Source organism: Diabrotica undecimpunctata, chromosome 1 (genome assembly GCF_040954645.1).
Source record: "Diabrotica undecimpunctata isolate CICGRU chromosome 1, icDiaUnde3, whole genome shotgun sequence".
In the NCBI taxonomy this organism is placed as follows: Eukaryota; Metazoa; Arthropoda; class Insecta; order Coleoptera; family Chrysomelidae; genus Diabrotica; species Diabrotica undecimpunctata.
In genome coordinates, this window is record NC_092803.1 from 150,116,874 (window position 1) to 150,129,507 (window position 12,634).

Sequence of the window (12,634 nt, forward strand, 5' to 3'; positions counted from 1 at the left end):
ACCACCTTTACAATTATTTACCCCTCAATGGGGTAAAAAGGTATTTTTAATATTTTTTTTTGTATTGTACTTTTACTTCAAACTTTTACTATTTTTTGCTATCTTCAAAATTTTCACGTAACACACTGGGCGTAAATTCCGCACTTTACGCTCTAATTTTGGGGGCGTAAAGTCGTAAAAAAAATGCACGTTTTCGCATTTCAAGAGTTATAAATCAACTCTAGACGTGATCGTGCGTAGATGAATATGCATTGGTTTTTACCATTAAAAATTAATCAAAAACTATTGTACTAAGCATGAAACACACTCAGGGTCAGTACTCAAGGTGCTATATTTACAATTTATTACCAAAGTTGAAAACTATGAATCTAATATCCAATTAAGACTGCAGCCCCCACTCCTTGATTGGCGGTAGCTACACTTCGCTCAGGTCTATGGATGTACCTAATAAATACAAATCTTTTAATCTTTTAACAATAGGTGTGTAAGGTTCCCGACCCTCCTGTACAATTAGACAATTAATATAATAAACATAGTAAAATTATTTCAATTTGAATATTTCTTACCTGGTAATTATTCTGTGAAATATATCAATTCCGTTATATTTACTAAAACTCAGTTTGATTTCAGTTATTTTATACTTATAAAAGGGACTCACGATTCGATTTCGCTTAGCCATGTACTCATGACTAAGTTGAGAAAAAAATGACTACGTTGGTAAAAATATAGTAAAAATCAGAGCACTTTCGTGTTTCCAAAAATTTTTGCATTTAGCTAGCGTGAATGCGTAGCTTGTTGATAGTTTCCCATTAACTGTGGCTTAAGTGGTCAAAAATTATGAGAGTAGATAAAATTAAGTAAAAATCTGGCAAGCAATTTATAATTTCAGTTACAATTAGAGTACAGTAAAATTGTAAAAATATATTTTTTATCACCTTAAATATTAACCCAACAGAACTATTGAGTTAGGAGTAGTTAAGGGATGAATAATTATTAGTGTGGTAATAAATTCGTAAAAACCTAGCAAAGCACTATGGTATATCATAAATATTTTTTTTTTGGAATTCTGCTAGCTTTAACCGTAAGCCAGCAGAATCGCTCCATTTAAAGGTTAGTGAAATTAGTGAAAAATGGGTGAAAAAATATGCCATCGGCAAAATGTTTTTTTCTGAATTCTGCTAGCTTGAATCTTAAGCCAACAAAATCGCCCCCACTAAGGGTGGTTTGCTGGTGAAAAATTATTAGGGTGGTAATAATTTTGTGAAAAATGGGTGAACAAATATTCCATAGGCAAAAAGTTATTTTCCGAATTCTGCTAGCTTAAACATTAAGCCAGCAGAATCGCTCCTCTTAAGGCTGATTTGGTGGTAAAAAATTATTAGGGTGGTAATAAATTAGTGAAAAATGGGTGAAAAAATATGACGTTGGTTAAATTGGATTCCACTCATTTGTTCCTGAGGGTATACAAGGGTCCTGAGAATACCTTAAGCTTTAAAATAGTTTTCTTAAATAACAGGTTTTAGGGCTGCGTCTTATGATGTATAATATCACCGTCCTATTTTCTTGCTCACTTAAATTTATCTTTTATCCAGTAGACTTTTAAAGATGTGTATTTTTTGTTAAAATATAAGGTGTACTTTTCGATAACATTTTTTACATTCTATTTTATTTGTAGGCATTGGATATGACATAGTTCTTCAACTGGCCTCTAGAGGCTGCAAGGTTATCATAGCCAGCAGAACAGTGGATGAAAAACTACGAAAACAAATTATACGTGAAACTAATAACCCGAATATTATTCTAGAATATGTTGACATGGCTTCCTTTAAATCAGTACGACTACTTGCAAGTAGGCTAATACTGTCTGAATCAAAATTAGATATATTAATAAATAATGTTGGAATGGTTCAGAGTATGAATACTCGAACAGAAGATGGGCTAAATGAAACAATGCAAGTTAACCATTTTAGCTCATTTCTACTTACGCATCTACTCGTGGGTAAGCACAATGTTTAATATTTGTTTTTCTCTTTCTGGTATTTTTTCCTCGCTTTTCATATGTATGAAACTTGCATATAAATATGTCAAATTAGAGGTTAGATAATATATTTATTGGTATATAAATAGGTATGTACTAACCCCAAGAAATCGAACACTAAAGTAATAGCAAAGTAGTAATAGCATAGAATATAGACGCATATGCGTCTATATTCTTTGGTAACAGTTAGCGTTATGACCTATGACGACTCTTTTGGATAATAATAATTATTTTCTTAAGGCGCGAAAATGTGTTTACATTTCAAATAATTAGTGAAAATTAGTTATAACCCCAAAGAACCTGTCAAAACCGGAAATTTCATACCTTCTGTCTATACTATTATATAATTTAAAGTAAATGAATAAAGAAATTGTTAATGGTTGGATAATTACATGTGAAACAAAAGAAATTTATCTTCCATACACTGGAAGAAATTGTAATGTCCTGTATGTAATTATAACTAATAGTGTGTGAATAAAGTAATGTTAGTGGTAAATGAAGTGAAAATAAAGTGTGTTGGAAATTTTATGGTCAAAAGTATGGTTGGTTGTCTATGTATAAGGTAAATTAGAATTGTAAAAATGTAAAATACGGATTACCTATTTGAATTTGATTGAAAAATTTAGGGTTTTTTAGGATTATTGATGCTAAAAGACAGTAAATAATTGCAAGGGTTATAAGATAAGCTGTGGTGGAGATAGTAAAAGAATAAATTGTAGTCAGTGTCATAAGTTGGTAATATAAATTGTGAAATGGAATGAAAATTAATTAAAGAGAAAAGAAAGAGTGGTGAACTTAAAGATTCCTCAAGTTAGGGTGTGTTAGTACAATGTACCTATGGATGGGAAAACATATGTGATTGGGTATAAATTCATTATTGGCCTAAGAAATTTTGAATGGAAAAGAAATTGTCTATTGTATTATGAAATGTTATGGATATTTATTTAGAAGATTTTATGAAAAGTTTAATAGATATTCAGTGTAGTTAATATAGGATAAACTGTTAAAGAAATTGAGAAGAATAAAATGAAGATCATTTATGAGGACTGGGAAGAACTGGATGAATTACTATGGATGACATTTATATGAGGTGGGTTGTTAGTTTTCGTTAATGTAGAAGGGAATGATACTGGTAATACGGGAATAAGAGTGAAAGTTAATAATGACAAATTATAGAAATGTAATTATATGTAGTCATCAAGACGATGAAGGCGAAAAATGGCGTAGTAGCAGGAGAAAAAGATGCGAAAAGTTAGAGTATAACTTTTACTTATATCTTTAATAATCTCTAAATCTTCATACAGGTCTAAACGTAATATGTTTCTTTATTGTATATTATTAATTAATTGAACCCCTTCAGAAATCAGGTACAGAATTACAGGTAGGGGAGAGGTAGGTACAGTGAGACGGTCGGAACACTGAGACAAACGCGGTAGAGCTTACCACGTTCGGTATTATAAGGTAGAACTAAACGAACATGCCTATTACCACCTTAAAGTGAAGCAAACAAGAAACCATTAAGATTCAAAAAGAAATGTTTTAGTTATCGCTGGTCATTTGAAGTGAGTGCATCGTAGTAAATATACCGTATCCACGTGGCCGCTGTTTTCACGAAAATTGAAGTTTCTTAGACAAGGTAGGTTATTCTAACTACAAAGTAAACCATTTTACGAAACAATTAAATTAAAACCAACGATTTTTGTACATATTTTATTAGTTTTTTTCATATATTTTTATTAACGATTTTTTAAGGAACAGTGAGACAACACAGCAGATGGAACAGTGAGACGCGTCTCACTGTTCCTTTACTGTCTCACTGTTCCGTTATAGTTGTATAAGCCAGGTCATTTGCAAAATAATTTCTCTTACAGAACGAAGATGCCAAGAAAAAATAAAACAGATCGGAAAATAGGAAGATTCTCTGAAGATATGATGAGACAGGCTGTTGAATTAGTACAAGGTGGCACTGTAGCACGAATAAAAGGAGTATCTTTCCAAACAGTCTACAGATATGTTAAAAAATATCAACAAGATGAGAACGTCCGTTTATGTCCTAATTACAAAGTAAAACAAATTTTTACTATCGAACAGGAGAACGACTTGTGCGAATATATAATTAAATGTTCTAAAATGTTTTATGGCCTATCAAGAGAAGATACCCGAAAACTGTCATATGAAGCTGCAGTCTACAATAACATAGTGGTTCCAGCAAACTGGCATACTTTAAAAATCGCTTCACTTGCCTGGATGAAAGGATTTCAGAAACGTCATTCCAATAATTTATCCCTCCGGACCCCAGAAGGTTGTAGTCTTGCAAGGGCAACCGGTTTCAATAAATTTAATGTTGCAATGTTTTTCAGTAAACTTGAAACCGTTTTACAGCATTTCCCTGTGTTTGGAGATGGTAGTCGCATCTTTAATTTAGATGAGACAGGAACCGTTACCGTTCAAAAGTCCCAAAAAGTGTTTGCAGAAAGAGGTATACGACAGGTTAGTAAAGCCACAAGTGGCAAACGTGGAACACTCGTTACAACATGCTGTATTGTTGGAGCATCTGGAGTAGCTATTCCTCCTGCTCTGGTATTCCCAAGAGTACACTTTAAAGATTTTATGATAAATGGGTCGCCTCCTGGAACTTTAGGACTAGCTTCAAAAACAGGTTGGATGAATACAGAGTGCTTTGTGCAAGTTGTTAGGCATTTTATTAAGCACACTGGTAGTACTAGAGAAAACCCTTCTTTATTGCTAATGGACAATCATCAAAGTCATTTATCGATTGAGGCAATCGATTTATGTAAAAATAATGGCGTTACAATCCTAACTATACCGCCACATTGCACGAACAGATTACAGCCGTTGGACGTAGGTTTATTTAAGCCATTTCAGACTTTCTACAATGCTGCAGTAGATGCATGGATGATGAACCATCCCGGTCAGACATTTACAATTTACAACGTAGCAGCCTGTGTGGGCACAGCATATCCACGAGCAATGACGCCAGTTAACATCGCAAGCGCTTTTCGAAAATCTGGAATATTTCCATTCGATCGGCATGTCTTCGCTGAAGAAGATTTTTTGTCAAGTTTTGTGACAGATAGGCCGCTTGTTGCAGTTGAAGCTGCTGCTGAAAAGATAAGTGAATCTCCAGATGTAGAAAATCCAGGTCCAAGTCATACTGCTACTACTACTAAAACCTTTGTTAGTCCAACAGTTTTTAAGGGTTATCCTAAAGCTCCGACAAGAAAATCTGTAGAGGGCAACAAAAGACGCAAAGGAAGGACGATGATAGCTACGGATACCCCGAAAAAAATGGAGCTGATTAAATCTAAAGAAAAAACACCAAAACCGAAAAAAGTAGCACGGCGCGTATTAGATAGTGATTCTGACGAGCAAGACGAAAATGAGATGGAACTACAAGATTTCAGCGGAGGGGAGGATTTTATTGGTGAAGATCCAGAACCAATTATTTTCGAAGATCTTGATCGCTGTCCAAATGATGGGAATTATGTGCTCGTTGAATTCAACTCTAAGCAAAAGACATATTATGTAGGCAAAGTCTCGTCTCAAATAAAAGAAAATGATTTTAAAATATCGTTTTTGCGAAAAAGCGCTAAATGTGAAAATAGGTTCTTCTTTCCAGTTGTCCCAGATGTCTCACATGTATTAAAAAGAGACATTAAAATGATTTTGCCGCCCCCTTTAATGCAAGGGTTAACCAAGCGCCAAAGTTCGCTTTTAAAATTTGAATTAAACTTTGATAGTCTTAACTATCAAGGCTGGCCTAGATATTAACCTCGCGAAAACAGAGTACCTATCTACCTAAGTGAAGAAGACATAGAAGATCTACAGATTGATGACAACGTAACAATCAAAGGAAAGGATAAATTCAAATACCTGGGGTTCATAATCACGAAAAAGGCAACAACAGAGGAAGAAATTACACAAAGATTAGGACAAACAAGAACAGCAATCCGACAACTTAACTCAGTATGGTGGGATAGACACCTAAATATGAAGACAAAAACGCAGATTTATAAAACATTAGTGCGAAGTATTATGACATATGGGGCCGAAAATTGGATCATAAACAAGAAAAACAGCAGTAAGATAATAGCAACAGAGATGGAATGCTTGCGAAGATGCTGCAGAGTAACAAGAATGGATAGGAGAAGTAATGACGAAATAAAGCAAAGAACATCAATAGAAACAGACATACTAACATATATAGAACAAAAAAGACTAAAGTGGTATGGACATGTAAGAAGAGCTAGCGACAGCAGATGGATAAAAAGAATAACCGAATGGAGCCCCATAGGAAGGAGGAAAAGAGGACGACCCCGAAAATCCTGGAGGAACGAAGTAGACGACGCCATGAGTAAGAGAGGACTAAACGATGGAGAATGGAACAACAGAGAGAGATGGAAACGGTTGAGCGAGGGAAGGCAGTGAATACTGTAGAATCCCTAAATATATATATATATATATATATATATATATATATATATATATAGTCTTAACGTCAAATAATGTTAATTATTACGTCTCAGTGTTCCCACATTGAAAGGAACAGTGTGACATTTACTAATTTTTAATTTTTATATTTTTGAGGTTTTAACATTAATTTTTATGAGAAAACGACATGATTTTTCAGTTCTTATTTATATACCAAATATCATTGTACAATATAAGTTTAAAGTAGCATTTAATAAAAAAGTTATTGGCATTGAAATTTTTTCGTCTCAGTGTTCCTACCACTCCCCTACTGAGCTCATGAAAACCAACGAAATCTACATGAGCATCCTTTACATTCTCAAAAAGTCACAGTGTGGTGTGCCATTGGTCCTACTGGCATTATTGAGCCATATTTTTTCGAAGAGACTGGCCATACCACCGTTAATTTTATTTGCTACGTTGACATATTTCAAAATTTTTTGGTTCCAGAACTTCGCAGAAAAGGGATAAACCCAAGGAATGTGTGCTTCAATAAATATTCTCCGCAATCTGTTCCCAGAACAACTCATTTCACGTTTCGGAGATTTGCCGTAGCCTAGAAGGTCTGTCAGACCTGTCAATTTGTGATTTTTTTCTATGGAGGTATTTAAAGAGTCGTGTATATGCTAGCAAGCCTCGTAAATTGATCGATCGAGTTGAAGAATGCAATTTGCCGGGAAATCTTGACTATTGATCGAGCGATGTTAGAGCTTGTTCGGGATTTGATAAATGCTATTACTATTTTACTGAAAGTGCCCATAGATCATTTTTTTCAAAACAAATAAATAGGCGACACTTTCAGACAATAGCTCTCTTTAGTCTCAGAGCACAGCATGTCCACTGCATGGCCAAGCACCTTCCGATACCTGGTTTCACGCGCTGGAGGGATCTGGTCTTTTTGTAGCAAGTGCTACACCTTGTATATGTTTTATTACCATCTACCCTTCCTTTGTTGAAGAAGAAATGGAAATGGCTTGATGCCGGGGCATTCTCATTGCGAGAAAGCACTCGTGGAATACCACTCAGAAATAATATATATATATATATATATATATATATATATATATATATATATATATATATATATATATATATATATATATATATATATATATATATATATATATATATATATATATATATATAATAATAACACAAACCAAACTGTAGCACATAATAGACCAAATCTCGTGCTAATTAATAAACTAACAAGACAACACTAATCGAATCTAACAACAATAATTTGCGTGTTTAGTACAACGAAAAGATCCTTAAGTACAGAGATCTGAAAATACAAATAAGGAGACAATGGAGAATGGAAAGTACCCAGATGATACCTATTATTCTTTCTACCACTGGAGTCATTCCGAAGAACCTAGTAGAAAACATAACAAAGCAGAGTATAAATGAACATCTATATAAGATCATGCAGAAAGCTGTGCTACTTTCGACGTCCAGGTGTGAGCGAAGATTTTGTAGAGCGAAGATGAAGATTTTTGGAAGATACACCGACGTACCAAGTCACCTAGGACTCGATAACATGGAAAGAGCCCCAACAGAGCTCAATCCTTTTGATACCGTAAATATCTGGGATGAGTGAATTTTTCCTTTAGAGGGAGTGTGAGCCGTATGACTAAATCTGGGATAATAATAACAATAAACAAACTTTAAACAATTAAATAATAAATGTAAATAGAACTTAATATGGAAATGGATTTTTACACAATATTAGACAGACTCAACCTCATTGGCTTGGAACACATTATATGGGTTCCTTCCGGTTTGGACCTTTAAAGCACCCTTGAGGATGGAATTCATCATTTTTCTTCGAACGGTACCTCCACAACCCGGTAATAAGATTTAAAATTAAGAAGATTATCAGAATCATGCTAGCTTTTATAGCAACAGCTATTTCTTGATTTCACCATGGCAGCAGTTTTTTTTACTAGTTCCCAGTCAGCGGGATCTACTTTTCACTTTTGATAGATAGGGATGTTTGGTGGTTTTTAATTGGATATTTAAATGAAGTAACAGCGGTGGAATGTGAACTTGGTTTATTGTTGTTAGGAGAAGAAATAGAACCAACAGAATCTTCATCCATTTTTAAAAATATTCATATTATCAGGAATTTGTTTTGATGTAAGTATCTCCAATTATATTAAATACTACTTACAGTTTTTCTCCAAAATGTTCATTAATTTATTTTCATAATAATACTACATTTAATTACGATTTTATCAATTGGATACAAATAAAATCGAAAAAAACCAGGTGTAATTTTAATGAAAGTGTTAAAATATACTTTATACTTTTAACTGTGTTGATATCTATATCTAGGATATACGTAGATATACATATAGGATTATATATCTTATTGGAATTTGTCTATTTTAATCTTTAAACATTTACGATGAACTTTGAAAAGTGTAGGTATTTAAACTTTTTTATATAATATTTTTGTTTTGTAAACAATATTTAAGTTGTCTGGGAATTAATATGTAATAAATAAAACTATGATTTATAAAAAAGAGCTTTTCATTAATTCAACAATTTTCATATTACGCATTTTTACTTTAAAAGAGAGTAGTTCCTTTACGCCTTTACAGAATATTTTAATTTCATGTTTGTCTTAGTTTTTAATTTATTCGACATGTACTTTTAAAACTATTTTTAAAATTTTAATTATTAATTCCATAAGTTATGACACTAACTCCACAGTATTAATGTTGAACCAACCAAAACGAAGTTGAAGAATCGGGATTTTGTAAGTTTTGGTGGAAGAAATTTACATAAAGGTATCGTAAATATAGCTTGAATTAATTTGAATCTGGACCTGCCCGTCGCCAGATTAGATAGTACTGTCGCACGTACCGTACTCCTGCAACTGGTATGGCCGCTGTAAGGCTGGCGATATTTTTGGAACACTTCTCATCTCACCTAGATCAGAGATGGATCTCTCATCTAGATATTACCTCTGTCGTTGGTCCGGTTGGTGTTTCTCTTTTTATTCTTTCTTTTTAATTACTGTTCGGATGTAATTGTGAATACTATTCCATTTCTCCTTACTTCCCGTTATCTTCACAATCATATCTCTCACAGTCACGGGGTTTATATATATTTCTCTATACATTCTGTTTCTCTCCACTGTACATATATTACACTCCAGCATTGTGTGAGTAACAGTGTTGGAATATTCGCAGTACAGGCATTTATCTGTATCTGTCTTTTTGAATCTACGAAGATACGCCCTAAAACAAACAATATATCCAGTCTCTTAGGCTCGGAATCAGCATCTTGGTCCAGTGGTCAACATCTTCCGAGATGCCTCCTTTTTACTGCTAGCACATGCAGAGGAACACAACCCGTGATATTCCACAAGACCATCTCAGATACAGTCCTGTAGGCGCATGCTACTCGGAACAGCGAGTACTTTTATCATGAGCTTAAAATTAGGTATCCGTATCTAAGTAAAATGAAAAATAATATTAGTTATTGTGTATTTATAAAATAATTATTGTATTCTATGTATTTAAAGTGGTACTTTAATTACTAAATTAGTAGTTTGGTAGTTGGTGTATTGTGTGTATTTGTGTGAAAAGTTACATTTTCCTATTCTTTATATACTTTTCACTTTATATGATCTGGGGGCGGGTTTAACACCTAAACCTCCTCCCTCCCACAGTACTGAAAGTCTTTAACCTGGAATTCTTCGTTGTAGTTAAATTCCAGGACAAAATCTCAATTTATCTCTTAGTACTGTTTTTTAAAACTTTTATGATAGTTAATGGATTTTGACAAGAGCTATGCCCTTGTAAATAACAGGTAAACTTGTGTACTGCATCGGCATGACTCATAGCTCTTGTCAAAATCCATTACCTCTATAACCCTACCTTCTTTACTACTTTATTACCTACTTTCTTACCTTCTAACAAGTCTGTTCTTTATTGTCCTTAGTTTTAGGATTTATTTAATTACCTATTAATAATTATTGAAATTTTGATTTTTAGAACTTTTGAGGAAGTCTGAAGGTGCTAGAGTAGTTTTCACGACATCATTTATGGCTTATTGTCACACAATGACCAGGAGGTCGGTAAGAAGTTTGAAATTCAACAAAAATAATATCCTTAAACTCTTCGACTACTCAAATTCCAAATTCTGTAACACAATAACTTCAGACATATTTGCGAAGAAATTAAAACAATGGAATATCACTTGTAATAGTTACCAACCTGGATTAATAAAAACAGAGATATTTACAAACGCTGAGAGAAATACGTCGTATTTAGTTGATAGATTAGTGTATTATCCAACACTATATATATTAAAACAAATTTGTACGGTAAGTGTCGTTATCCAGACTGCTGAGAACTAAAAATACATTTAAATTTTTAATTTTATTGTCGAAATTAGAAAACATATCGATTAAATTAATAACTTAAAATAAGAACAATTTCAAGATTTTTCAAAATATTGTTACAACGATTTCTTAAAGTTTAGTATTAATAAAATATTTCTGTACTGCTTGGGAAAAAGAGTAGGGTAAGAGCACCAGTAATAGACACACCACTATTATGGTCACCTTAAGCCAATTAACGTTATTATCTTCACTTCGTATTACATTTTACCGCATATTTTTACGTTACTCTATTACTTATACTATCCAAAATACAAGGACGAACTCGGCACCATGTGACAATGTTTTTTGCTTGATTGCCATGTATCAAACGTTGGCGCGCTAAAAATCATTTTTGTTTTGATCTATGCGACATGTTGTTTAGTCTTTGGGTTGCAATTAGTGCCGTGAAGTGATTATTGATATTTATATAGTAATACTTTGTATAGTAAGTACTTTGTATTTTTTATTTATCATCATCATTGGCTCCACAACCCATGGTGGGTCCTGGCCTTCTCAAGGATAAGTCTCCATTCTCGCCTATTCTTCGCCTTGGCAAACACCTAAACAAGACACAAAAACAAGGTCCTATATTAACATAAACGGCGGAGACAAGACCTTACACATCTAAAACTAGACGACTACTAGAAACAACAGAGATAAAAATATTGTGACAAATATCAAAGAAAAGTCTGTTGGATAGGGAGAGAAGCAAAAACATAAGAAGAGCATGCAATATAAAAGACGAAAATGGATGGGTGACAAAACGGAAATAGGAGTGGAACGAACACATTAGTAGAATGGCAGAGGATAGGATAGTACGAATAGCATGAGATAAGTCACCAAATGGACGAAGAAGTATTGGAAAACCAAGAAAAAGATGGTGCGATAATTTAAACAATTTAGAAGGCTAATATTAAGGAAGAAACGGGCTTTATTGTGGAGGTTTTTGATTATATAGGTTACCATTGTTAAAACACAATAATTTATTAACCAGATATCCAGAAAGGAAAGAAAAGACCGTTATTTAATGGAAGGAAGATAATGAGTAAAAAATGAAGATATGTCCAAAAAATGTACAGCTAAAAAAATCTTGTGTTCCTAGAACAACCTTAAAGCGTGGACTTGAAAAAACTTTTCTTAAACGAAAAATTGGTCGTAAAACTATTCGTTTAGAAGACGAAGACAAATTAGCGAAATGTATCTTGTCTATGGACAGAAACGGCTTTCCTGTTAATGCAACAAATTTACTCTCCACGGTGCATACAATTATAAAAGAAACGGGGAGGTCGACTGTTTTTAAAGATGGGATACCCGGGAAATCTAGGTTCGCTGCTTTTCTTCGAAGACATCCTAAGATAAAAAAACCAAGAGCAGAGTATTACAAAATCGAGAGCTTCCAAATTATATCCGCAACCATTTTTTGCCCTTTCTCAAAGAAAAAAATATATCAGAACCTGTTCTGTTTTTTGTAGATGGACATAGGTCCATAACTAAATAAGTTAGCGAATTATGGAAGCAAGTGGTATCATCCTGGTTGCTCATTTCCCCAACGCCAATCATATTCTCCAACCCGCTGATGTTTTAATTTTTTAATCTTTAAACTGGTTGGCAAATAATAGTAAGAACATGGAAATTTGAAAACTTTACAAAGGACGTAACAAAGTATACATTTGCAACCATTCTAAGTACGGGTTAAAAAAATATGCAAC

The 12,634-nt window shown here is 33.5% G+C and overlaps 1 protein-coding gene across 1 annotated transcript in view; it reads left to right on the forward strand.

Annotated features, from left to right (window-relative positions):
* Positions 1-12,634, forward strand: part of LOC140440786 (retinol dehydrogenase 12-like) — a 33,589-nt gene that overhangs the window by 14,265 nt on the left and 6,690 nt on the right. Inside the window, exons 2-3 of the mRNA XM_072531153.1 lie at positions 1,676-1,999; positions 10,537-10,868. Of these exons, the coding sequence (XP_072387254.1) occupies positions 1,676-1,999; positions 10,537-10,868 (656 nt within the window). The remainder of the gene's footprint in view (positions 1-1,675; positions 2,000-10,536; positions 10,869-12,634) is intronic.